Raw genomic sequence first — 27,731 nt, 5'->3', positions numbered from 1 at the left:
ATTCCTTTTTGAGTCTTTCTAATTAACATTTTATAGTATCCCTTTTTAGTGCTAAAGATTTCTGATTTTAATTGGTCATTTGCCTCTTTGCCAGCTTACAAGGGAGCACTAATGTTTACCCACCTCCACCCTATCCGCCCGCCCAATTTAATGGCAATTGATTGGTTCCTTTCATCTCGGATATCTTTTAACAACTCACGTTCCTTGCTTATCTAAGTAAACGACACTTCTAGATTCGGTCAAACAATATTGGCTTACTTTAGTTCTCGAAAGTCCCGACTACCCCGTTTCCAGCCAATTAAAGAGCTTCATAGTTCCCATGTTTCGATGCTTATTTGAAAAACTCTCTTTGTCTCCTTATACAACTAACCTTTAAGTAATTAGAAAAACGCTAAAAAAACGGCCATGAAAGGCTAAACATTATGCGATAAAGGAGTTGTTACTCACAAACGATATCCAAATTGCTATTGGTCATAGGCTACGTTTTTTTATTCTGATTGTTGGGTTTAGATTTGCATGCAATAAGCAAGTTGATCCATTTTCTAGGAATTATTTCTCTTGTCTCAAAACAGGCGGCCACTATTTACGGCATAAAAATCTGAATAGCTTGATAGGCAAATCTCTGATTTCCTTCAGTTCCCCAATTTTTTGGAGCCTTTAGATGTCTTTTAAATGAGGATGTAAGCGTTCCGATGAGGTGTCTTTAATATCTTGTTTTCTCATTTCCCTCTAGAAATTTTGATCTCTTAGGAACTTCCAAGAGATTTAAAAAAAAATGCAAAATTCTTTTATTTCTATCCCTCAAATCTTTATAATGCTTCTGGGAAACCCTTCTCCTCAGAATCAATTAGGCATAGAAATTTCAAAAAGTACTGCCGGGAAAAATGAACGAGTCCCGTTCCTTCAAACAAAACAAACTCAAATTGGAATCCTAAAAAAGAATTACGAGTGTTTCTTTGAAACCCTTCCTTATCCTTTCTAGTTCCTATCACAATACGGGGCAAAATTCTATTTTTATTATTAAATAATAATGAAAAAAAAAACATATTAAGTGATTTAATCATTTTATTTGTTGAATTTAAAGATATTTTTAAATTTTACTTATATAACGGCCATACACTTTAGACATCTGTAAAAGTAGGCTCGGCTCTTTTTTAAAAAATATCGGTTTCGGTCCGGCGGGCCGGATCTTTTCTTTAAAAAAGTCGGGCCGGTTCGGGTCGGGCTTTGGAAATTTTTTTTTTAAACATATCTAAATTTATCAATTTTATGTTAAATTTTTATTTGGTTTTTATTTATAAAAACTAGTGGCCATTATAACGTATTATTTTGAGTGATTATAAAAAATGAATTTCTATATTTAAATTAAATTCGGGTCGGGCCGGTAAATATTTTAAAAATTATTCGAGCCTGGCCGGGCAAATTTGGCTAAATACAGATCACAAATACACATTATATTATTTTTTCCTACACCGTGTAATCCCCATTATCATTTTATAAATTACATTCTTATTTCTACAGTTACTATTTTAATATAATAGAGGCATTACCAGAGTTATTGAACCTCAGAAATTATATATATAATGAGAAATTGAAAAATAGTTTAACAAAAACATGTTTTTTATTTACTATAAAGAAATATTATAATAATATGCGAATTAAAATGATAAAAAAAAAATATAAAATAAGATAAGATAAACCCATTCGGGTTTTATTGACGCATAAATTTAGATACAATTTAAGTAACGATTTTTAATATAGATTTCTTTGAACCCAAATGGAAGGAAGGTTTCCTTAGGGATCGCTGGTAATTAGTTTCGTTACATGCTCAACAACCTTTGAGAAACTGAAAGGATTATGGAAATAAAAACGAACGTTAAAGAGGAGAACCGGGTGTCGCCCGAAGGAAGCAGCGGTAATATATTTTGCGAAACGACCTCGCGTTTAATCTCAAGTTAGGGAAACCTTGCTTGTATTCCAAGGGCGCTGACAGTCGCATCAATTCGAAGATTAAGTAGTGCTCGTATTACTGTGACATCATTAATATACGATTTTAGGTTTTACTATTTCCGTATTTGATAAAGAAATTGTTAGAGGTAGAAAATCACAAAATAGTGATCTAACTAAATAATTATTAATGATTGATTTTGATTTGTTGAACGACATTATGACAATATTTTTAAAAAAAAGGTATGTCACCAACGTGTAAAAACTAAGTAATACTCGTTTAAATTTTAAGAAGCTATAAGATATACTTTTTAAATTGTTTACTTAATTAATTTATTTTTTTTTTAAAATGTCATTTCAAATATTTATTTATTTTTTTTAAAAAAAATGTCATTTTAATAATATATTTAATTTTTAATTCTTAAATTTGTTATTTATAAGATAAGATTTAATTTATCGTAAATAAAAAAAAGAGATTATAATATTACATATTATTTTTTTAATAAATAATATCATTAACGTGCAAAGCAAAAACCAAGCATAATAATAATAAAGAAAAAATTTATAAACATCGGAAAAATTTTAATAAAGAATATTTTTTATAATTTTTTAAGTTAGTTTTCATTGGCTTATAAATGGTCATTTTTTTTAAAAAAGTTTAAAAATATTTTAAGGATAATTTCAAATATAAAATTCTATGATCCTTCATTCATCAACCCCGTTAAACGCCTTGCCTTCAGCAAGGTTAATCTTGATTTTCGTATGTTCACTCTTCATGATAAAATCTGTGGAAGCTCAGAAACTTGATGGGGCTTCTAATCTAGCGCTCGCAAATAACCAATTCACTTTCGACACCCTGAAACAAGCTGCGACCTCTTTGAAGGGCATAAAGAATGTGAATATCATTCTATCACCTTTCAATGTGGCTCAAGTACTTTCTATGATAATGCTAGGAGCTAAGGGAGAAACATTCAATCAATTATCGAGCACTTTGCATTACTCTTCGAATTTTAAACCTATTCCGACACCGTTAAACCAAGAGGGTTTGCATAAAGCTATCGCTGACAAGCTACTAACGGGCCCCAAGGACCAGAAAAGGAACGTGACTCTGGAGACCGGAAACGGGATTTACCCCGACAAAACATTTCCCCTCAATCCTACCTTCCTGAAAAACGTAGAACGTTTTTACCAAGCTTCTGTACAAAATTTGGATTTTAGGAAGGAATCGCAAAAGGCCGTAGGCATTATAAATGCGGATATTTCGAAAGCCACTAACGGAAAGATCCTAGATCTATTACCTCCTAACAGTCTAGACGCTTCCACTTCGCTAGTTTTGATCAGCACAATTTATTTTAAAGGAGATTGGAAAGATAAATTCGATCCAAAGTAAATGAAATACGAATAAAATATTTTTCCTTACCAAATTAATATAAAAATGTTATTAAATAAGCATTTTGACAAGTTATTACCAGTTAGAACCATTAAGTTTTGAAGCTTATAATTTAATTTTTTTTAATAAATTTTAAAAGCATAATAATATTTTCATATCACTTCACTATCTTTACTACATAAACAATTCATTTTTCCCCATAAAAATTTTTAATTTTTAATTTTTAAAAAAAATGTTTTTGTCAATTAAAATTGAATAGATTATTATAATATATAAAATTTCAAGATCAAGGTTATATTATGTTAATGGTATTGTAAATATATTGGTATAATCTTAAATGAAGGATTAGCTAGAATTTTGGTAAGTTGGGGTATAAGGGAGTGGGGCACTATTAGTTGTGCCTATAAATTTTATGAGGTCTTTTTAGGTCCGGTTATTGTGGGCCCTTTTATATTATATTTTTATAAACATTATTTGGACTTTTCATAATTTTCTTTTTTTTCTAAGTATAAGTAATTTATAAGTCGTTATTTAGATAAAGTTATTAACTTTTAACTACATTTTTCGTTCAAATTCTATCATCAATGACCCGCAAAGGTACCACTTACCAATGACATATAATAATACCTAGACACATTCAATAAAATTGTACTACATATCAATGGAAAACAGCTGGGGACTCCATTTTGATTACCCATATATTAAAAATTTTAAACGAGAGGGCCAATTTCATTCCTATTTCTGAGGCAAACTTAATTAAAGAATTGCCTGATCATCCTCGAGATAATGAGGAAGCAAGTTATCAATTCGATAGTAGTTTTTAACATGAGAATTATTGCTGATATCATGAAACATATTGACGATCAAATTTAAACCCATCCATATAAAATGATAATATTTGCAAAAAATAAATAAAATATGACAAAGTGAAATTATTATTTCTTTTGTTGTAACATTTGTAAAGATTAAAATTATGTATGCATGTGTTTTAATTAAATTCGTCAATATGTTTCATTAAATCATCACAACACTGTAATAGGTTACCAAAAATGGCGGTTCCAATTTGTGTTCAAAGATGCTTTCAAATGCATTATTACGAATGCATCGAGTCTAGGCATAATTATATGTCATTGGATAAAATATACGCCAGAAATATTAACATTTTTAAAATAGAATGTTACTTATTAACAATAGAAATTTACTTAGAAATTCTGTTATTCATGCAAATTTTTAAAATAATTTATTTAGGTGGGAAAGGTATCACCGCTCCCTTGCTAGTTTCACGCCTTTATTTTATATATGTATCCTCGTATTTTTTTTAATCTTACAATAAACTGTTTCAATTAGCCATATATTTCCACCTCACAATATCCCAAAAGAGGATTAGAGAAGAGTGGACATTTTCCCTCCTCATGGAAGATTAAATATACAGTTTTTATAGATTCTTAAAAGTTCATATTTAAATTTGACTCCTCAGAATTATCCAATTAATCGTATGTAATTATGATATCATTTTATATTATAAAAATTAATGAAAAAATTGGAAACAATTTTTCAAAAACTGTTAAAAAAAATGTCATACTAAGTCAAAAACCACATGTGACACCCAAACATCATAATCATATTCTATTCAATATCAGTTACCGCGGCTTAGCTCCTATAAGCTGGCCACCTTTATGGAGGAAGAGCAGCTGATAGATATCCTCAATTTTTTTTTTGTAAAGGGGTTGCTTAACTCTTGATAATTACTCTGTGAAGGATATAACTAGATAACTGTGATATCTCACCACACACACTAACGCTATTCCGAACCTAAACTACAAAACAACGACATGCATAGTATATAAATATACACGAATATAATTGTAATATAATTTCCACCGCCCTGTCAAGAAATTAACGTTTTCCTATCTTCTTAATGTTAAAATAATCGATGGAGACTTTATCTCTATAAATGTCAAATTTTAAGAAGAATTTTTTGTACAGCACGGCATTCGAAATTTTGACTTAACGATTCAAAGGACCACCTTCTATATTAAAATTTGTAATATAATCTTCCATATTGTTACTAGTTGATAACCCGTCAAGAATGACGGGAATAAAAAAGATCATGTTATTATAGTAATTTTTTTTATCTATTAAATAAAGGAGATTTATTAAATTTAGCGTAAGATATACGAAATTATAATCAAAAATGTAGGGAAGATATGGATAAATAGGTAATGCCATTTCCAGACTTCACGTATTAATGGTGAGATAAAATTTTTATTTTGCCTTTTAATTTTTCGATTGGCTAATTATAATTTAAATTAATTTGTTAAATTTAAAAGTGTAATGATATACTTAGGAGTAGTGACTTTGATTAATTTTCCGGCATATTGTGGCATAGTTACATATAGTTTAGGTATTAGAGCCTTATAATTCCATGAAATAATGCAAACAATGAAAGATCTCATTTATTTAATACAAAAAAATTTCTATAATAATTTCGTAATTTTTTTTATTCCCGTCATTCTTGACGGGTTGTCTATTAGTATATATATATAATTGCTTTAGACCTTGTTCACATATCTTTAAATATTTTTTATTTTTAAATACCTTTAACTCGTAGACCTGCAGAAATGCCATTTGCAATGCCGGATTTTTAAAAAAAAAAAATTCGGTTTTGGCCCGAACAAAATATACGGTCTGACCCGTGTACCCGCTAGCCGGGACTGTAGGTCTCTGATTTAACTTGAGTGTTTATTTTTTTTCATTTCCCTTACATTATTGTGAGCGCTATTATAAAATTCAAAATTAATCATCACTCTAGGTTTTCGGGTCTAGGTCTATAGGGAGGGGGGTTGGAATTAATAGTTTTGTTTTTGATAAAATATAATATCGACAAGAGTGTCAAATGAAAATTAATAAAAAAGAATTTTCGAATGACATTAAAATTATCACTCTAGGCATAGATCTATGTAATTGCAAAGGGGGGAGGGAAGTGGGATTACTTTTATGTAAAAATATATATCGACAAGTGTATTAAATGAGTATCTAATAAAAAAATTTATAATTAAAATCTCGGGTCTAGATAATAGGGGGGTTAGTTAAAAATTTTATAACAAATTATCGACAAGGGTATCTAATAAAAGCAAAATAGTCATCGTTGCAATCACTGTGTCTCAGGGGTGATTTTGGGTGGGAGGGAGTGGGGAAGGGTGGGAGATTTCTAACATGATATTTGGACATGGAAAACAAATGTAAACCAAGTTTACATTAATACTCGTCTCTTTGCTTTTAGAGGGTAAATTTGGGAACAGGTTTTGAGGTTATAACAAATTCTAACATAATATCTCGATGTGATTCACAAAATAAAAAATAATATTCTGACTGGATTATTCCTCATTCCCCATCCCTATAAAAAGACCACTAGGGATGCAGGGAGATACATATTTTAAAAACTTTTGTCCGTCCTAGCTATATAAAAATGTTCCCACAGCTGTTTCGAAATTTTAACCAGCTGATATTATAAACATGTGGCTTTTCTCGCTGGATTAAAAAAAGCAGCAAGTTAAGATTACTGCATCAAAATAAGATGTAATTATGTGAGTTAAGACGCCTCTTACACATAAAAATAACGAGTCAAAAAAATTTTAATGGTTGATTAAGGCAATATTCTTATGTTTATAAAAATTTTTATCAAAAAAAGATTGACCAAGAAGATACCCTTTAAAAGCGACGATGGACTAATCCAAGAGGTTGATATGATGCAAGGTCTTAAGGAAGGGTATTATGGGGATTTCGATTTTTCTACGTCAATGGACTCCTCTATAAAACACCCACAATCCGTTAAAGTTTTGCGGTTAGATTATACGGATTCCAATTTGGCAATGTTTTTCTTACTTCCGGAACAGAATGGATTAGAGGGACTTATCATCGATATCAACCCTTCGATATTGGCCAAATTGATAGCGGATGTTAGGCACAATACTAAAATTAAAGCAATATTGCCTAAGTTTTCGATAAATTACGAGGTCGAGATGAAGGATATATTGCAGAAATTAGGGATTACTGATGTATTTAGGTATTTTTTTTTCATAAAAAATTAAATTAATTCTTTCATAACTCCCTTATTTATGTTAATAAAACTAAATATTTATAAGTAACAAAGCAGATCTATCAGAAATTACTAAGACTCCAATGGATGCTGAAGGACTTTATATAAGTAAGGTTTATCACAAAGCCTTTATCGAAGTCAACGAAAAAGGGAGTGAAGCAGCCGCAGCCACTGGCGTTGTTATAAGTAGGTCTTCTATTTTCCTGCCAATTACGTTTCAAGCAGATAGACCGTTTATGTATTTCATTATGGATCTTTCTAATTCGAATATTCTTTTTATTGGAACTTACAGCAGACCATCTTAAATAACTATATATCAATAATATGAAAAATATTTTAAATTATGAATTATATAAAAAATTATTGTTATAATAATTATGTTGAAAAATAATAGTTCTAGTAAAAATATTGAATTTTTTTTTAAAAGATATTATATAATTCAAATTAACAAAAAAATAATATCGGCAAGCAGTTGGCTCAAAAGAGGGAATAGTTTGATGAATAATATATTTATAGATTGTGAACTCATTATTGAGTAGTTCTAACGGAGAGATATGAATATGTAATTTTCGTTTTTTTTTATTATAACAGAAATTTAATAAAAAAGAGTTGTAGATTTTTATAATTTTCAAGATGGCAAATGATATAATAATAAAAATTTATAATCAGTTAATCAAAAAAAATTAATATTATGTGTTTTAAAGGTTATTATTAACATAAGATCATTCATGGTGAATATTATTTACTGCCTAGTCAATAGCAATTTGCTCATCAACGACCAATTATTTTTTAAATGCATTCATATCCATATTTTATATACTTTCAAAAATACTATTTAAAACATCAATTACTATTTTTTTTAAGAGCTCAACCCGGGTAAAAAACGTTTAAATTAATATTTGTTCTGTGAGATATGGATCAACCTTCTGTCCTAAATTTATATTGCATAAAAAGTTTTCAAAAATTCTAATAAATATTATTTTGATGAATTAGTGTACAATTTAGTTAAGAATAATTCATCTAAAAAATTTCAAAAGAAAAATAAAATATTTTTAATAAATTTTAAAAATAAAATACATATTTATTAAAAATAATATAGCAATATTATTTTCAGCGGCCAGCGTTGAACGCGAATTTCTTTCGATTATTAGACCGACGGGAACGAATGCTTTTTTTAAATGTATACAAAACTAAAAATATTGCCTATTTTTTATTCTAAGCACAAATACAATTTTAAAAATCACTTAGTAGTTCTTTTATAATTTTTCAAGCTTATGTAAATTGATGGGTTTTAAAGGGTCGCTTCAAATTAATTTTTTATTGGGGTGTCAAAGTCCTATGATAAATTATTTATTGTTGAAGAATAATTTACTATGTTCTGCTTTAAATAAAAATTAGATATCAGATATACAAAATTTAAGAATCATCTTGCTTTTATCTTCTGGACTATCAAATAAGATAAAATTTAATAACGGTAAAACGAATATACTTATATCAAAGATACAAAAAAATTATAACAAAAGATTATAATATACAATAAAATTTAATAATTTTAAGTAAAAAGTATTTGAATAATAAAATTACAAATAAAGAAAAAAAAAGCTTAGTATAGAAATGTTTAATATAATTCTATAAATAATAATTAGATTAAATTAAAGTATACAATAACACAGATTTTACCATGTCACAACATTTTACCCTAACTCTAACTTAAATAATATAGATGTCAATCTTCTTATTTTATAAAATGTCTAGCATATTCTTTAAAAAATGATTTCGACTGATATGGATGTTGATTCTTCTCATAGTATCAATCATAAAGAAAATAGTTCTTATTCAAAATTAGAAGTTGAGAATACGCTTGTAGATAACCATAAAAAGTTTATTTATATTTAACTATTTTTACAGACAATTTTTCAGACATAAAAAACACAAAAAGGAAAAGCATAAACATGATAATAATTTAAAAGATAATGATAAACGACATTCTAATGATAATAGATACGATAATCATCAAACACATGAAAACAAAAGTATTGAAAAGAGGTATTCAAAATAATTTTTTTTATAAAAACTTTTTAATATTAATATGTATAATAATAATCTTGAGACTAATATAATAAATTACTTTACTTTGAATATATTTAAAATTATAATTTTGTTTTTTATGTGCATTTTTGGAATACTTCACAGTAAATTGGGACCTACACCATATTTATACATATCACTTTTTTGCTGATACTTCTTATCCTAGAAATTAGCTTATAATTTTTTGAAATAGATTTTAATTTAAGTATCATTTTTTATTATTGATTGAACTTTAATTAAAGCTGATACTGACCAATACTCTGAGTACCCCCCCCCCTCCCCATCTAATTCACTCAAATAATATTTACGAATTGAGTCATATATGCAATAGCATTAGATTACCTATTGAAACTTAAAAATTAAAAAGCAATTGTGGGAAATAAATTTAAAATATAATTTTTATTTAAAAAATGATCATGTTAAAAATTGATAACTTTCTATAAAAAGTAATTATGGGAAATAAATTTAAAATATAATTTTTATTTAAAAAATGATCATGTTAAAAATTGATAACTTTCTAATTTTTACATGACCTAAGGTATTATAAAATTTTGAAAATATCTGCTTTTTTTGATAAAATTGTAAATTTATATTTTAATGATGATTTATTAAAATTCTTTAGTAATCTTTAATCCAGTGATTAAGCCTGGATTTTTATTGACCAAACCATATAAAATGTTAAGATTTATAAATGAGCCGAATTTTTTTGTTTTTGAGTAAATAACCAAAATTGTTAGATTTTAAAGTTTTTAATAATTTTTTTTTAATTAAGATAGATTGGTTAATCGGTAAAAATTTTTCTTTTAATTATTAAAGCCCTAATATGAACCTGCAGTGCAGTTGATGAAGCCAAAGTTAAGCTGAATTTTTTTTTATTTCTTTTTCAAGTTTTGTAAAGTTGCTGGTGATAGTTTTTCTCAAAAATCATAGAAAAATTGGTTCCCTATCAAAATTGCTAGAAACGTACACACTTCTGTTGAATTTTTAAAATAAATTTGAAATTAATAGATCGTCGGTCTAGAGTACTCCACTTGACATATTCAATTTTGAGTTAGAAGTGGATAATAACTTATTTATTCCTAATATATGTAAAAATAAAAACTAGATTAAAAAAATATTAATTTTTGCCAAAGTTATAGCTCTGATAAAATTGATCAATGAGTTTTTCCTATATTTGATTGATTTTAATGTTGATTTTCTCATTTTAAACATTTGCGCAAATGGAGCAAGTACTCCAATTCTAGGCCAACGAGATGATTTAAATTGAATTTTTAAATAGGATAATATCATAAATATTTTTAAAAGTCGTCCACAATTCTGGGAACAATGGATGCCATTTCTTCCATTTTTAGTGATTTTTTTTAAAAACTCAAAATGAAAGGGTTTACTTTCTTAACATCTAGTGTTGTTAAATGGCATGATTTCAGCCTATTTTTTATACTTAATATTTTGGAGAATATTGTCATAGCCTTAAGATTTTGCCAATCGATGTCCAAACCTTTGTGGCATCTATGACCAAAATCTTCAGGATTCCGTAATGTTTTTCTGGATAAAATATTGACTTAGCCATTTTTAAAATTGGCATAAATAGAGACGTTTAACTACTCCAATCATATTTTTTAAATGTATATTTATATTTGGTTATATATCAATTGAATATGATATTTTATTATAGAAAATTAGCAAATTTGAATTTACTTCCCACATATATTTTTTTTAACATAGTAAAATAATAACATAATTAAAAAGTTACAAAATAGAGTAATAATATTCCTATTGGAAGATAAAGGTGAGGATTTGAGTTTGAAACTGCATCTAGGCCAAACCTAGCTTATAGAAATTTTTTAAGAATTATTTTTGCCTTGTCCATAAAATAACTTCGTACAAGTTGTCTAGATTGCCTCGTAATTTATTTTACAAAAGATGAAGACATAATTTACTCAATTCTCGGCTTTAAAAGGTCCGTCAAAATCCACTCTGTAAACATATTTAGCACATATTGTCCTGCACAGCTGGAGAATCTTTTGCCCTTTGGTTGGAATATGCCAATCCCTGACAAGGGTCAAAGACCAAACCTGAGTAATTGCAAATGATTTAGATCAGTCAACAAGATAATTTGTATTCATCACCTAATAATTTTTGGAATATTTCCCTATATATTTTTTTTATAAAATAGTATGTAAAAGTCTGAAAAAGGATTGCTTAATTTTGAGGTTGTGACTATTTAATTCGTGTTCTCAAATTTTAATTTTACCAATGAAACTATTCCATGCCTAGTTAAGCATTTCAGGGTTAACTATTGATTAGTATCATGTCTAAATTAAATATTAAATAACTCGAATCTTGCTAGAACCAATTTATGTAGTTATTATAATTAAGTAGTTTATAATGTCATGTGTAAGTTTTATTCTGATTACAAAAGCGAAAAGAATGGTATTATTATCTGCAAGTGGCAGGACAATTGATATATTTAATGAAATGCTTATACAGTTAATTGAAATTAATAAATATTTTTTTATAAAATTATTTTTCTTGAACGGATACTTGGCTCAATAGAGATCACAGTGATATTGCAAATAAGTATGCTAAACTAAAACCTCGTAGTCATTCCAAAATTCCCTTCGTTGTTAATAGTCATAAGAAAATGGAAATTGAGGAAGATGAATTTCTTGTCGATAAAAACGATCCAACAAAGCCAGCTAAAAAGGTTCCATTATCATTGGAAGAAATTCTGGCTAAAAAGAAGGCCGATCAGGAAGCTCTTAGCAAAGTACAAAATTTTGATATCAATTTTAAGCTATAAATCAAAGACCTGCAGAGGTATTGGGCTGCCCAGTTAAAATATGGTCCAGTCTGGCCTTAAACCCTGGCTTAGGGCTGGACCTGCAGGTCTCTGCCATAAATCATTAAAAAGCTGTTTTGGTCATCATTCTGATATTGTAAAAATTTACACTATTTAATAATGTCAATTTTGTCTATAAATATAAAAGCCTGGCTTAAACTAAGCAATATAAGATAAGCCTCATTTACCAAAAATTATATTTCACGATAGCTGTGTATTTAATGTGATTGTTATTGTGTTGACATGCGAGTTAATTTCATTTAGTTTGAGTGGTGGGCATATTTAATTATTAATTTGCTACTTTTCATAACAAAAGTTATTTACATTATATAATTTATATAGAGGTGTGTGGTTTTATATTATTCTACCAATTTTAATGCAATTGCTTAAATTATGGATAAGATCCCGTTTGTAAGCAATTCTTAGGTCTGGCCAGGTTGAAATTTAGTTTTTTAAATTTTCCCGCCCCGTTTCTTTAAACAAGACCTATCCCGATATACTTTATGGATTATAACTCAATATTCAATAATCCAGCCCAAAAGCTCGACCCGTTAATTTTTTTGTCCTGCTTAATCAAGACCGGTCATTGCAGACTTCTGCCCAATCTCGCATGCTATAAAAGATGCAGGTGATACAGTTGAAGATGGTGCTAAATACCCCCCTTAACTTGTCCGTGACGCAATGTGACTGTCGATTTCACTTGGAATATCAAACCTGGGGACCAATGAAAATTGTTGGGTTTCTCAGTAACAATGAATAAAAAGAAATGATTTAACTTTTTTGGGAAAATAAATGGATTTAATCATTCGCGAGAATGCAACGAATTTTGATTTGGCCCCAAAAACAATGATACTAAATCCTAACTAATGTTGTTAAATGGCTCCATTTGAGATTAACTCAATCCTGAAGATTTTGCTCATAGAAAGAGCAAAGGGTTTGGACATCTATTAGCAGAATTTCGAGGCTTTGCTGCCTAGTATTGAGTTAGTCTTGTAAATCGGCTCAACTCGACTCATCTAACTAACACTAACCGATAATGAATTAGTACTTATCGATTCCGCTATTGAAAGGTATTTTAGACGAAATATACCCTTATGGCTTTTACTATAGCCAATGAAATTAGCTACATCTGCTTGAATGTGCGTACACTTTTAATAAACGAATTGTCGGGCTGCATGCTTGGCCAGTGAGAAACTAAAGGTTTTGCGGTGCTCTTGCTTTGCCTGTAGTTATTCACTTTTTTGCAAAAAAATATACCGATTTTTTATGACATTGGCTTAAGGATGGATTGTAAATAAATGTAAATATCGGATATCGAATCGGTTTTATACGAATATCGGATTCGGTCTGAACGAGTTGGCCTTACTAATAACAATATTTTATTGTGTATCCAATATATAAGATAATTTGGGGTCTGGATCGGTTTGTTAGTCTATATTGGATTATTTTTCCATCTCTCATCACGTGTTATTATCTTTGACACTTCACAATCCTAAAAGAAACTTTCAGTTTATTTAGAAATTATAACCGATTTAAGAGAATTCGGGAGTATTTTCAACACGCATCCCAATCCTTCTGTTCGTGGGTTTTGGAAGGCCTATATATTCGATTCGATTTACAAAACGGGGGTAAAAATATTTAAACTGATCAAGCTTAAAACCGGGACCGGTTTCGGAAAAAAATTCGGGAGACTTGTCAGGCTTAAAATAATTGAATAATTTAAACCGGGTTGAGCGCTGTATCATAAGCGCAATTCCACTCGAAAATCGATTTCATCTTTCTTTTATAATTTTTTATAGCCCAAATTTTTGAGTAAAGAAGAACGCGCTGCCGAAGCCATTAAAAGAAGAGAGCAGGAGGTTTCGGAGAAGAAGAAGGTCAACGACGAAGTCAGGAAGAGGCAACAGCTGTTTCTGAAACAAGCCTTGCAGAGCAACGGTAAACAATATTTTTATTCGTATCTCATTTTCAGCATTGGGTTTTACCAATAATTTGGTAATTCGTCAGTACTTCAAAAGTACCTGATGTTTTACCATGCGTACCCTTAACTTGATTATGATAAAATGACAGCACATGTAGGTGAATAAGCTGATGCGGGCGGGCTTGTTGAACGTTGAAACCCTAGCCAGCATTTCATAGCTCAAATGTGGAATCATTCCTAGGTTTAAATAAATAAAAAATTATAGTGTGGGGCTTCTCCTGGTTGGTAGGGGGAAAACGAAGCTCAGCCTCAGAGCATTAAAATTTTTACATGAAACTTTTTACAAAATATCAAAAAAATAAGAATTGATTTAAGAAAACTTTCCTAAAAAACATTCAATTAGTTGGCTTATTTAACAAAAACTAAGAGTATTTAAAAACTTGGCCAAAACATTTGGTATAAATATAATATATAAAGGAAATGGTGGTAGGAAAAGAATAGAGAAAGGGGAAAAAAATGAAAGCTAAATTTAGAAAGATAAAGCTAAAAAAAAGGAACCATATACGAGATACCATTATTTACTGTAATAATAATGATTGTCGTTTTAGAAACCATTTACGAGAAAGAGCGCAGGGAGAGACGCGAAAGGCGGGAGAGAGAGGACAAAGAAAAGGAGGAAGAAAGAACCAAAATCAAGGAGGAAAAGGACAAGGACAAAGAACTCGGTGCCATCAAGGTTTAGAAATTATAAATAATAAATAAATTGTGACTCAAAGTTCGAAATTAGGTAAACCAGGGCGAAATCTAGGAAACGGAAGTAAAACCGCACCTTGCAAAGTATTTCTTCTCCCCCCCCCCTTTTACTGTGCACCTTCCGGGTATCTTGTCCCCAACGCCTATTATATCGTTTGCAACGCTGGTGGTTTCAATGGGAATCGAAAGAAAAGGGCTTATCTCGGCAACTTTATAACTTAATTTTTTGATATGTTTATGAACTCCTATCTATGACATTCGAGTAAGATCAGTCAAAGGGGCGGGTGTTTCAACATGATGGACAGGTGAGTTACGGTAGATTTTTAGTGTTAGGCGGGGGGGGGTTAACTTTACATAGTTAGCAAGCATCAATTTTATATTTTTATAAACGATGAATATAAGTCCATTATGAACCATATAGTTTAAGAAAATTCATGATTAGATGATGCCCATATTTTTATTACTCCCGACAAATTTTATTTCATGCCCAGTGAAAGATTCGAGCTGATGACATGGGATAGGTTGAGTGTGTTGTAAATTTTATTTTGTATCGTAAATCGCTTTGCCGATTTGATTATCGTTACTACCAATGCTAGTATCTGTTTTCCATTTCGAGACGGAAATAATTATTTTTGTAATTTCGTTACTATCTATGACTTCCAAGTTTTTTTGTATTAGGTATAAATAGTAGCAATAGAAAGGATCTCTGTGGAGTTTGGTCAATAAGATACTAACTGGAAGTTTAATACTATCGGAAATACAATTTCTCTGTGACCAAGAAAAATTTCATGATTATTATTCGAGATGGGGAGAGAATATGTGCTAAGCGAAGCTAAAACTTACTGCTTTGTCCATATATTTTATTACCGATCTAAATAATTCCAGCAATTTTAGACAATTTTAAAAAGGGGTCGGCCGAATCGTGATCGATTTGACAGTAAGACGCCATTATTATTTTCCTTTGGCGGGTAAATATTCAAATTCAATTCTGAAATGTTAGAATCTCTTTAAAAAAAAGGATAATTGAGATTTTCACAAATAATTTTTATAATTCCTTAATTTTTCGGTTCCAAATACAGCTGAGCTCAAAGGAATTCACAACAAAGTTATGTTCTCTTATCCCATGACCAACGATGTACGTATAAGCTTAAGATACCCTTAAACATGCTATTAAAAAAAAATTGGATATAAATTTGTGGTAAAAATGCCATTTTCCGTAACGCTTATTACGGTCCCTTAAAATGCGCCAGAATATTGATATACGATGATTGCGATAGGTCCATGTTGTCTATAATTTTAACGATTACGACAGCACATTTATAATTCAATATCCGGTTATCTTAGTCCCATTCTTCATCCTCCAACTGGGAGTTCTCATTTTTTCTCTTAAAAAACGTATTATGTTTTCGTGATAAATATCTAACCGAAATAATGTCCGCTATAATTCGCCAAGAAAAAATACCATTGGTTAACCCCAACAACCCCAACCCTATGAATATATTACGATTTGACCACCATTGTATTTTATATTCCATGCAATGTAGGGCGTAATCGTTTTTTTTAAACAAAAATTTAATCTTGAATTGAATTCATATTTTGTTTGTTAACAGGAAAAGTACCTGGGAGTTGTGAAGAAGAAAAAGCGTGCACGCAGACTCAACGAGCGGAAATTCGTGTTCGATTGGGATGCTACCGAGGACACCTCTATCGATTACAATCCCATTTACAAAGATCGGCACGATTTATTGTTCTACGGGAGAGGAAATCTTGCCGGCATCGATATCAAGGTTAAATTTAAAATAAACAACATGTTGTTCCAGTGTGGGATGGAAACGGCTGTTAATCCTTAGTTGCACCGGTGGAAAAAATAATCCCAGGAAGACTAACTGGGGAGCCCCCTCAGACCCAAATCTAAAAATGCTGTATCTTAGAGAATTGTTTTGTAGCTTTTTCATATTTTAAGCATTATCAATTTTTCTAAGATATATTTAGCATTTTTTTTTAGATTTTTAGAAATATAATTAGTAATTAGTTAATCTTTATTTAGACAATATATCAAGGTAAGTTATAATAATAGTAAAAAAATATAATATTAGTAAATCATAAATATACAAAGTCATTAATTCTTGCTATTTTTTATTGATTGAGATTCAAGTTCCCTTTTAGCGTTAACATTATAATAGGCAGCAAAATGGCCAAAGTCTATCCTATGCATAGTATGTTCAATTACGGGGTTTCAGATATTAAAAAAATAAAGCTGAGATAATTGTATTTTACTATTTTTATGGCTAATCTTTGGCGTAGGAAGAATACCCCCGTTGGGATCCTCGGTCCTAGCAGAGATCCGTTTTCCCAGCTCTTTAAAGAAGTCCAGGGCCTGAGAGCCGAACGACGTTAGAGTCGTGGCGATTAATGGGAGGAATGTATAATTGGCGGGAAGAGATGGCGAATACTTAGCTAGTTTATTCGCCTCTGGCATCTAGTATGACATCTCTATTTATATGGAAGGGGCAAGAGGATCGATGCATGAGAAATCCCAAGTTAGGAATTCCCCCCTCTTCCAAGGGATCATAGTCGAACCATCGGGCCGCTTACCATCGTATTTGTAAAGGCCAGTAGGTTCGAGGGTTGATGGGATGCCGGCGGATTCTAAGGCCCTGGCAATGGTATCATTGCATTTTGAATGCCTAATGAATCTGCCTCTACAGTACTTGCAGTATAGAGAGTGACGGCCTTTGGACGACGTTTGACCGACGTATTGATCATGACGCGATTAAGTCTAAGACCGATGGCGTGACGTAGCTCATCATTGCTTAGGAACTGGTCAAGGTTTCGGGATAGGAAAGTCATCAAGAAATTTGTATCCACTACCTTCGGAAATGGAGAAGAGTAGAGAATGGTCCTCTGGTTGGCTCCTTGATTTAACGAATGCAACCGAGTTGCCAACTAGAGGTTTATCCCAATCCTTCTGTAATGCCGACGATGGAGGATCGACTAATGAAAGGGACTTCCATAGATCAATTGCCTGTAGGAGTAAGGGGTCAGGATGTTTTGTGAGTTTTTGAATGATGGTCTCGCAGAACAGCCGAGAGGATATGAGCGCACTAACGGAAAGTAAGGAAGGTGACCTTATACCAATGCCGCCGGATTTGGTTGGTAAGGTAGCCTGTAACCATGATAATTCCCCAAATTTAAGATTGAGTATATCTTCTGTAAGGCGTTTAATCTCCAGTTCATGTGAAGCGAGGTTGACATCATATTGAAAGATCCGTGACTGTGGTAGGCACGCTTATTTTAGTGTATATGTATTGTTTTTCTTTATTATTACTCATATTCTTTTAATCGATATTATTTGTTTTTTTTTATCAATATTATAATTTTGTCAATATTATTTTTTTTAAATCAATATTATTTGTTTTTTATCAATATTTTTTTTTATTAATTATGTGGGTTATAAAAACCCTGAAAAAGAAGAATTTATAACATTATATTTTTATTCTGTTTATTATTTGGAAATAAAAGTATATTATATAGAAATAGGAAATTGATACATTAATATATTAATATCTGAGATAAAATTATAAGGACATCGAAATATATAGAAATAAGAAATATATAGAAATAAGAAAGTGACGATCGGAGTGTATATATAATTCTTGGAACTAGAAGGGAGTTTTTTAATAAGAAGAAAGCTTGGTGAGCTGGGAGGCAAGATAGTGTATCGCGCATAAGGGATATCTCTGGTAGAATATTGGCAAAGAACTTGATAAAGGACTCGTCTTTACCTACTGGAGATCCGAGATGTGTTAAAGCGTTCAATGGTGTATGATTGAACATAGTATCGTAGTTAAGGTCAATGATCCCAAGAGGACAATATTCGCTCTTGTCTTGATTAACTCGAAGTCCCAAACTTTTCCCTCTGGATTTTATTATTTTTATTGCCTTCATAACTTCAGTCGGTGAGCCTCCTAGTATACCATCGTCGATATATCAGTTATGAAGATTTAGCTTGCATTGGTCATTAATGATCTCGTATTAGACTATTAATGCCCAGACAGAACAAAAAGGAACCTAGAGGATCACCTTGTTGTATCCCATCGCTAGAAGGAATCAATCCATCTCCGAATTGAAGATGTGAGGGATTAGCATAACAATTGAAGATAAATTGTGAGTATTCTGGGTAGAGGGTGGAGATAGGATTTAGAAAAGCTCAACGCCTTAGAGAGGTAAAGGCTTTCGAGGAGAAGTCTATTTTGACTAGGATAGCGTTGGTGGGGTCCGTTTGCAGATACATCCTGGTCATGTGAAGCGATACCTCACATCCACCTTTTACGTCTAATTGATTCGGGCAAAGGTGATTGGATATTGTGAACAATAATCTGCTAACTACTAGTTTGGCAGTTTATTGGCGCCAAGTGGTTCCGATAGCGATTGGGCGAATATCGGGTTTATGGAGAGTGATGAGTTTAGCTCCGGAGAGCCAGTGGAATAATGGCGGGTGGTATGCCTCCAGTAGACATACGTTTGATTAATTGGGTAATTTTTTCTAGAACAACACCTTGTTGTGTTATGTAAGGTGCGAGTTAGGTCCTGTAGGAATATACCCATCGAACCCAGGTGAAGAATCGCGTTTGAAGGAGAGAATAGCCTTTCAAACGTCGCTTGCGGTGTAAGAGGCCGCAATTAGAGGAGTTTCAGGGTAAATCGGTATTTCCTTTTTGAAATCGTGTGAGTGGTGTTTTAGGAGAAGGGTCTGATAAGTTACTAAGTCGTAGGGAGCCAGCTTATTGTCGGAGGTTGCCAGACGTATAGCGGATTTAACATTCAGGTTGTCCATTTTTTTTAGATATTAGCCTGGTCTTGGTGAGCAGGTCAATTAATATGATTTATATTTTTATCTGTGTCATCACTCGTAAAAGATGTGGTAATGTGATTGATGGGTAAGGGGTATATAGTAGCATCCTTAATTTGTTGGGTCAGGGATTTTTTGCTGGCAGGATCAGGAACTTGTAAAGTAGTAAAGGCAAATGACAGGGTGTCTAGCCAGTGTTTTACAGAAGATTAATTAATTAACAAGGAAGTCAAGTTTTTCCACAGGTGTCTCGCAACTTGAAGCCTTGCTCCTTTAGGTATTCGTGAAATTACAAATGGTTTTGGTATCGTTAGAAATATTTCTACATTTGAGTCGGCTGGGCCAAACGTCGAAGCATTTCTGACAGTGGAGGTAGGGATTATTGGGCTAAGTGCGCACATCAGCCAATGATGTGGGAATAGTGACTATGGGTTGTTTAGTTGTGAGGGCAAGGGTAGAGAAGGCATTAAGGGTTCTAGGAATTGCTGGTGATAAGATGGGCAGCCCAGATTGAGGACACTTTATTTTATGGTTACGATGAGATGGCAATGGTTACTTTAATAAGTTTATTACATAATGGGAAGTTACATCTGGTAGGTGCTGTGCTGAGGTCTGGTAGGCTCATGGATTAGGAATTTTTATTATATTTAGGGTGAAGGTGAATATCATTATTGAGCTGCATGAATTGCAGATATACATATAGATACAATCTAGTGTATTAACTCTGCAAACTTGAAGATGCAGATGCAAGTAAAAATGTCATGATATTATTGTTAATCAATATTATTGAAAGAAATATACCTAACATTTATGCAACTACATTTACAATTTTAATATATAGAATGATTTACATACCATACGTTATCCATAATCAATATGAAAGAAATATACTGTAACACTTTGATTGCAACTACATGGTACAATAGGGTAATTAATCTATATTATTAGTAATAGCAATACTATACTGTGGGAATTGACATAAATGAGGCATACTATACTGCTCTATTGCGATCTAGATACTTTAACCCGTATACTTAGGCATCTAGTTCCACTCACCATCAGCATTGTCTCCCTCATCCATCTCAATTCCCACAACACAATAATGCTATTACTAATGATATAGATCAATTACCCCATTGTAAAGCCATCTTTGCAATCAAATGTTTACAGTTATCATGATCACATATAATAAATTAGATTTGAAGTATGGTACATACGAAATTCTATATATTAAAATCATAATGCAGATAGCAGATATTTTAGATTATTTCATTCGGTAATATGGATTGTATAATTTATGGCAACTGTCAACAAAAATCTCATCACATTCTACTTATATGCATTTTGATTTACAGACACTAATAGATAGATTGTATCCATAAACACATCTGTGATTTTTAACAATAATGATATTCACCTTCACCCAAAATATAATAAAAATTCCTAATGCATGAGCCTATTAGACCTCAGCACACAGCACCTACCAGATGTAACTGCCCATTATGTAATAAACTTATTGAAGTAACCATTGCCATCTCATCGTAACCATAAAATAAAGTGTCCTCATTCTGGGCTGCCCAACTTATCACCAGCAATTCCTAGAACCCTTAATGCCTTCTCTGCTCTGCCCTTGCCCTCACAACTAAACAACCCATAGTCACTATTCCCACATCATTGGCTGATGTGCGCACTTAGCCCAATAATCCCTACCTCCACTTTCACAAATGCTTCCACGTTTGACCCAGCCGACTCAAACGTAGAAATATTTCTAACGACACCAAAACCATTTGTAATTTCACGAATACTTAAAAGGAGCAAGGCTTCAGGTTGTGAGATAAAATATATTTGGAATTATGTATAGTTTATAATCCATTTGAAAAAAAACACACACACTTAATCTCATCTAAAGTTATACGTGCTCTATTTTATAAACTTGAATGAAAAAAAAAACACTAGCCAAAACCTTATCGATTGTTTATTTTAAAACCAAATCAGAATTTTTTTTTCTTATATATCTTATGATATGAACGCACTGAGAATGTCAAACTTAGGGATTGGTATTAAATATATTTATGATACAAAAAAAAAAACAACTATTAAATTCAAAATAAACACTCAAAAATTTTTTCTTATTTTTAAGTTTAATTTCTCTTGATTTTTTTTTAAAATAAAAATAAATAAACCAGATAGCAAATTTATCTTAATTTGAATAAATAAATTTCGATTTTTCTTGCGGTTTTGCCCCGGGTTGAATGTTACTTCATTATTCAAAAATAAAAAAAAATATTTCTCTATTTAAGACTCAACGCAAACAACAGGCCGAATTCTATGCTCGCTTCATAGAGAAGAGAAGGAATTGCTCAGAAAAGGAACAGGAAAAGTTTACCTTATGATTATTGTTTTTTTTTTAAAAATATACATTCGTAAACATTTTTGAACGGTCGTATTTATTTTTTTAATATTCTTGACTTTAATTTACCGTGACGAAAACTGTTTCTGTTCACCTCCCACCTATTTTGTTAGCTCTAAAAAAAATCTACTTTTTTAAAAAAAGGAACGGTCTTAAGTTACTTGTTGCACGGTTTATGGCGCTAACTCAAATAATACGAACAAAACTAAACCCATTTTTTCGTTTGATTTTTAAATCTAATTTCTCTCGATTTCCCATACGTTTCTAATTTAAGAAGAAAAAAATTACAATGCTTCAAAAAAAATACGTGTTCCCATTTGGGATGGAAATCTCGGTTTGTTTATTTCTATTGGTGGGTGATGAGGCACTTTTTTTTTATTAGTTAATATCACGTGTTATTATTTTCGTCGTTAATATTACTGTTATATTTATTAATTGATTTCGATTTCCTATTACCATTTATCACAGATCTCGCTTAACCAAAGTAGCCAAGAGGGAGGCCAAAGAGAAATGGGACGATCGCCATTGGACAGATAAATCGCTCGAAGAAATGACCGATAGGGATTGGAGGATATTCAAAGAGGATTACAATATCAGCATCAAAGGTGCTCAACTCCCCCCCCCCTTCCCTTTTTATTAAAATAAATATATATTTGAACAAATTTTTTGAATAACTGACATTCGAAAAAAGAAAAGTATCAAATTTCAAAAAAAAATAAGATTTAAGATTAGATTTTCGGAGAGAAGTTTTCTAGTTAAAAATTTCAGAGAACTCGCTAACATAGTTAAACTCTTCGCGGTGGGTATTCAGTATTAGGCCTCTTTTTGTCGGGAGGGGGAGTGAATAGATTAATAATTATGATCTAATTGTGATATATTGATTCAGTTTACTATCTACGACAACTACAATTTTATGTTTTAAAAATTATAATCAATTAGGTGGCCGGATACCTGTTCCCTATAGATCGTGGAAAGAGGCCAAATTGCCCAAAGAAATTATGAATATCATAGAGAAGATTGGTTACAAGGTCAATAAATTCTTTATTTTTAAATTACGTTTTATTATTTATCGTTATTTAGGAACCTACACCCATTCAAAGGCAAGCCATTCCTATCGGTCTTCAAAATAGGGATATCATAGGAGTGGCGGAAACTGGGTCTGGTAAAACACTCGCATTTCTTCTTCCTTTGCTAGTTTGGATCACTTCACTGCCTAAGCTAGTCAGGTTTATTTTTTTATGTATAAGTTACTATCCTTTAGAGTTACTTTTGAGGTAGATTCATGCCTTATGAGCTCAAAATTAGCGTCGGCTTATTTTATACTTTTTTTAAACGTATTTTTATTTGGACCTTTTAATTTTCCGCCTTTATGATTAAATTATTTTTAAAATTTTATGAAAAATGAGATGAATTAGGTTTAACGTGTATATATCTGATAATTATAATTGTCAACCAATTTTATAGTAGAGCAAATTATTTATGCTAATTCATGATCTTCTATGTATTAATCTTGCCTCTACATATATATTAACCCTCAGAAAATATATAATAAAAATCAATCCTCTAAAAAAATCATAAAACAAACCAAGAGATTCCGATAACGACCAAGGACCTTACGCCATAATAATGGCGCCCACCCGTGAATTAGCCCAACAAATCGAGGAGGAAACTGTTAAGTTTGGCCGACCCTTGGAAATTAGAACGGTTTCTTTGATAGGCGGGCTGTCGAGAGAAGATCAAGGTTTCAAGCTCAGACGCGGGTGCGAAGTTTAGTAAATTTTTTTCTTCACGATTTTTGATCATGTCAAGAGAAAGAAGTGATTAAGTTAAAATTGAAAAGAAAAACGTCATATAAAATATTTAATGTGGATCCGTTAATCTTGACCGTAGCTTGAAAATAAGATTTTGGAAGAAGATATTTAAGTTTATTTTAGGAATAGGAAAACGAAATAGTGAGATATTTAGAAAGAAACTAATGAATGGTATAAAATATATTTTTTTAAAATAATTTAGATAGTCATAGCTACTCCTGGTAGGCTTTTGGATTGCTTGCTTAACCACTACATCGTGCTGAATCAATGCACTTACGTCGTGTTAGACGAGGTTTACTCATTTTAAAAAAAATATATAATTTTTGATAAAAAACCGTTTTTAAATTACAAGAAATCACAAAACTAATTAACTTATTATTTGAAAATATTATGACAACTTTTCTTCGAAACTGTTTAAGGCGGATCGAATGATTGACATGGGTTTCGAAACTGACGTCCAGAAAATACTGGATTTCCTACCTGTCAGCAATAAAAAACCTGATACGGAAGAAGCCGAAGACGAATCCGTTATCATGAAAAATTTTGCCACCAAAGAAAAATACAGACAAGTTTTATTTTCTTCGATTTTTTTTTACAGACACATAAGGATAATATAAAAAAAGTAAGAAATTAACTAAATGGGTTTTATAGTTACTTAACCACCAGGTTTTTGCCAGCTAACACCTTATCCTAGACCTACGCGCTGCTGGCCGATTAAGGTCGGTCACGCCGCCGGTTTATCCGCCCATTTATTTAGTCGTTGGATAATTTGGCGTATCAACAACCTACCGTTGAAAAGGACAAAACCTCGCCTATCTATATAACTATATATTACTTTTTTTTAACCCCTCCCCATATTTCAGACCGTCATGTTTACGGCCACTATGCCCCCATCCGTTGAACGCTTGGCCAGGACTTATTTGAGGAGGCCTGCCGTTGTATATATCGGTTCTATCGGCAGACCGGTTGATAGAGTGGAACAAATCGTTTACATGGTGGGGGAAAACGAGAAAAGGTTAACAAAATTACCCTATATCATTTTTTTTTCCTATTTATGACTTTAAACCTGATTTCCTCGAGGCTTTCTTTGATCTAGCGAAACAATATATTCTATGTTTTGCCTTTATGTTTTGTGAAAGAAAAAAGATCATTGGTTAATAATAAAATGTACCTTAAATAGATTTTTTCGATAAACTAACTAAACCCCAGAAGAAAGAAATATAAAAAACTGATGGAATGAATGAAACAGTTCTCTAACAAGATTTTCTTTTTAAAATTATTCTTAAAGTTTTCTATATACCGATTAAATATTTACACTTTGTTACAATTATACAGTATTTAATTATTTTTTTGTTGTTGTTATTTAACAGGAAAAAACTCCTGGATATTCTGGATAAAGGCGTGGAACCTCCCATCATAATATTCGTTAATCAAAAGAAGGGCGCTGATATACTCGCCAAATCTTTGGAGAAAATGGGGGTATTATATTTTAAATTTGGAATATGTTTAAAGCAATAAAATGGCTCGAATAATTTTGTCGTTTATAAAATAAGAACAATTATCATACAGAAAACGTATACAAAGCATTTCCATGATTTTTTTTAAAAAAATTTTTGGTATTTAATAGGCTTCCACATTGTTTGGATATTTTGCCCTTCCCAGATTTCAAAATATTGCTTTTAAGAAACCTGCGCTGTGGTCTATTTACAGAGATCATTAGTTTTTTTTTTAGTTTTTGAATATAATCTACCAATTGGTTAAACTTAAAATGAATCATGTCCATTTATATATATATATTGATAAATGTTACGAGAAGATAATTATTCCAATTCTAATTTTGTTTGTCACGAAATTCAGTATCTATCGTGCACTCTCCATGGGGGTAAAGGTCAAGAAGCTAGAGATTTCGCTTTAGCCTCTCTCAAAAACGGGACAAAGCATATTCTGGTAGCAACGGACGTAGCCAGCAGAGGTATAGACGTGTCGGACGTCTCCATAGTCCTCAATTACGATATGGCCAAGAGTATAGAAGGTAATCAATCATTTTTTTAACACTAAATCCTGGATATCTCACGGTTAAGATTAGAAGGTGAGGAAGTTTAAACAGATAAGAACCTTAGTTTTGGGAAGAACTAAATATTTTATTTTTTAAAATAAATAATTAAAGATTACACCCACCGAATAGGCCGAACAGGTCGGGCCGGCAAATCGGGTATAGCTATATCCTTTTTAACTCGAGACGACTCGGCCGTTTTTTACGACCTCAAGCAATGTCTCGTATCTAGCCCCTCCTCGTTTTGCCCCGTCGAACTTATGAATCACCCAGAAGCTCAAATAAAACCGGGAACTTTCGTGGCTAAGAAAAGGAAGGATGAGGTGGTTTACTTGCCTTGAACAAATTTTTATTAGAGGGAAAAAAATATAAAGATTTACGAAAATTATGATTTGTCTTGGGGATGTTTATCACACACACACTTATTTATAAAATTTTGTAAATATTTTATAATATATATATATATATATATGAAGTAAAAAAAAATTTGAAAATGCCTAATTTGATATGAATAAATATTGAGCAGGATAAAAGTTTTTTTAAAGGGGGGTAATTTTTATTGATGAAATTTATAATTATGAACAAATATTATTTATAATCTAGAATATTATTATCATACCATTTGTGATTTGTATATTATTGTGTATTCTTATTTGATTATATGGATAGAAAAATTTTGTTTCTTAAAAATATTTTAGCCACTTTATAGAGGGGGGGGGGTGGTCCCTCTAAAAATTTATAAGAATATATTTAACTTTTTAAATATATATATTTAAAAAAATTTTATAACAAAAATTTGAACCTTATACTGCTTCAGCTAGACGTTTTTTATGAGGCAAATTTTAAGATAAACATTATTGGGAAGCAAAAATTCCATTACTCATTTATAGACCTGGAGTTGGGATGTGTAGGAGTGCCAGGAGAAATCAGATGTGTATGAATTAGTGCTGTAAACATTTCTAAAAAAGTCGAATGCGCTCAACGTTCGCCTTCAAAAAAAGAAACGCGTTTACGTTCTTTCAAAACTTTATGAATAATTTTTTTTAAATATTTAATTTCATACAAATAAATATCATATATTTTTAACACAATATATTAGCCATGTTTATAGAGTTTATAGTCAATAGTTTTAAATATTTTTATTTATAGAAAAAAAAATATAATTAATTTGTAATATAACTTTTATATATCCAAAGACGTTACCCCAACCCTCAGAAATTTAATCCCCCGCTCCCCCCCTAGGAAAATAAAATCATAATGATGATGAAATAGCAACATTCACGCTTACACTAATCTATAAAATATAAATAATAATATTCAAAGTTAACAAACCATAATAGAACGTAAATAGTGGCCTTGTTTAAAAAAAAATTCATATGTTGTAAAGAACAGCTGATTAAAAAAATAACCTTTTTTTTCCTTAAAAAATTCGGATTGATATTTGTTTATTTTTCAAACGAATAAAAATAAATAAGATTTTCCAAAATCGATTCGAAAGCGTTCTTCGAAAAAACGTTTTCGCGTTCAAAGTTCGTCGAAAATAAAAGAAACGACGTTCATCATTT

General features: G+C 31.1%; 2 protein-coding genes across 2 annotated transcripts; both read left to right on the top strand.

The window, feature by feature from the left end:
• The first annotated feature begins 2,541 nt into the window (after positions 1-2,541).
• LOC135930563 (leukocyte elastase inhibitor-like) lies at positions 2,542-8,073 on the top strand. Its single transcript, XM_065467385.1, has 3 exons — positions 2,542-3,333; positions 7,029-7,403; positions 7,483-8,073. The coding sequence occupies exons 1-3, from the start codon at positions 2,645-2,647 to the stop codon at positions 7,739-7,741; spliced, it is 1,323 nt and encodes a 440-aa protein (XP_065323457.1). The 5' UTR covers positions 2,542-2,644; the 3' UTR covers positions 7,742-8,073.
• Positions 8,074-9,180: 1,107 nt separating this feature from the next.
• LOC135930396 (probable ATP-dependent RNA helicase DDX23) lies at positions 9,181-26,699 on the top strand. The gene is made up of 17 exons (XM_065467191.1): positions 9,181-9,316; positions 9,357-9,482; positions 12,081-12,294; positions 14,166-14,304; positions 14,896-15,023; positions 16,651-16,827; positions 22,193-22,272; positions 22,771-22,907; positions 23,242-23,330; positions 23,383-23,528; positions 23,892-24,069; positions 24,316-24,405; positions 24,533-24,682; positions 24,977-25,128; positions 25,484-25,592; positions 25,971-26,145; positions 26,281-26,699. The coding sequence occupies exons 1-17, from the start codon at positions 9,207-9,209 to the stop codon at positions 26,505-26,507; spliced, it is 2,427 nt and encodes an 808-aa protein (XP_065323263.1). The 5' UTR covers positions 9,181-9,206; the 3' UTR covers positions 26,508-26,699.
• Positions 26,700-27,731: the final 1,032 nt, after the last annotated feature.

This window comes from Gordionus sp. m RMFG-2023, chromosome 5 (assembly GCF_954871325.1).
Source record: "Gordionus sp. m RMFG-2023 chromosome 5, tfGorSpeb1-WG-v2, whole genome shotgun sequence".
Taxonomy (NCBI): Eukaryota; Metazoa; Nematomorpha; class Gordioida; order Chordodea; family Parachordodidae; genus Gordionus; species Gordionus sp. m RMFG-2023.
This window is presented reverse-complemented; position numbering and strand designations above follow the sequence as displayed.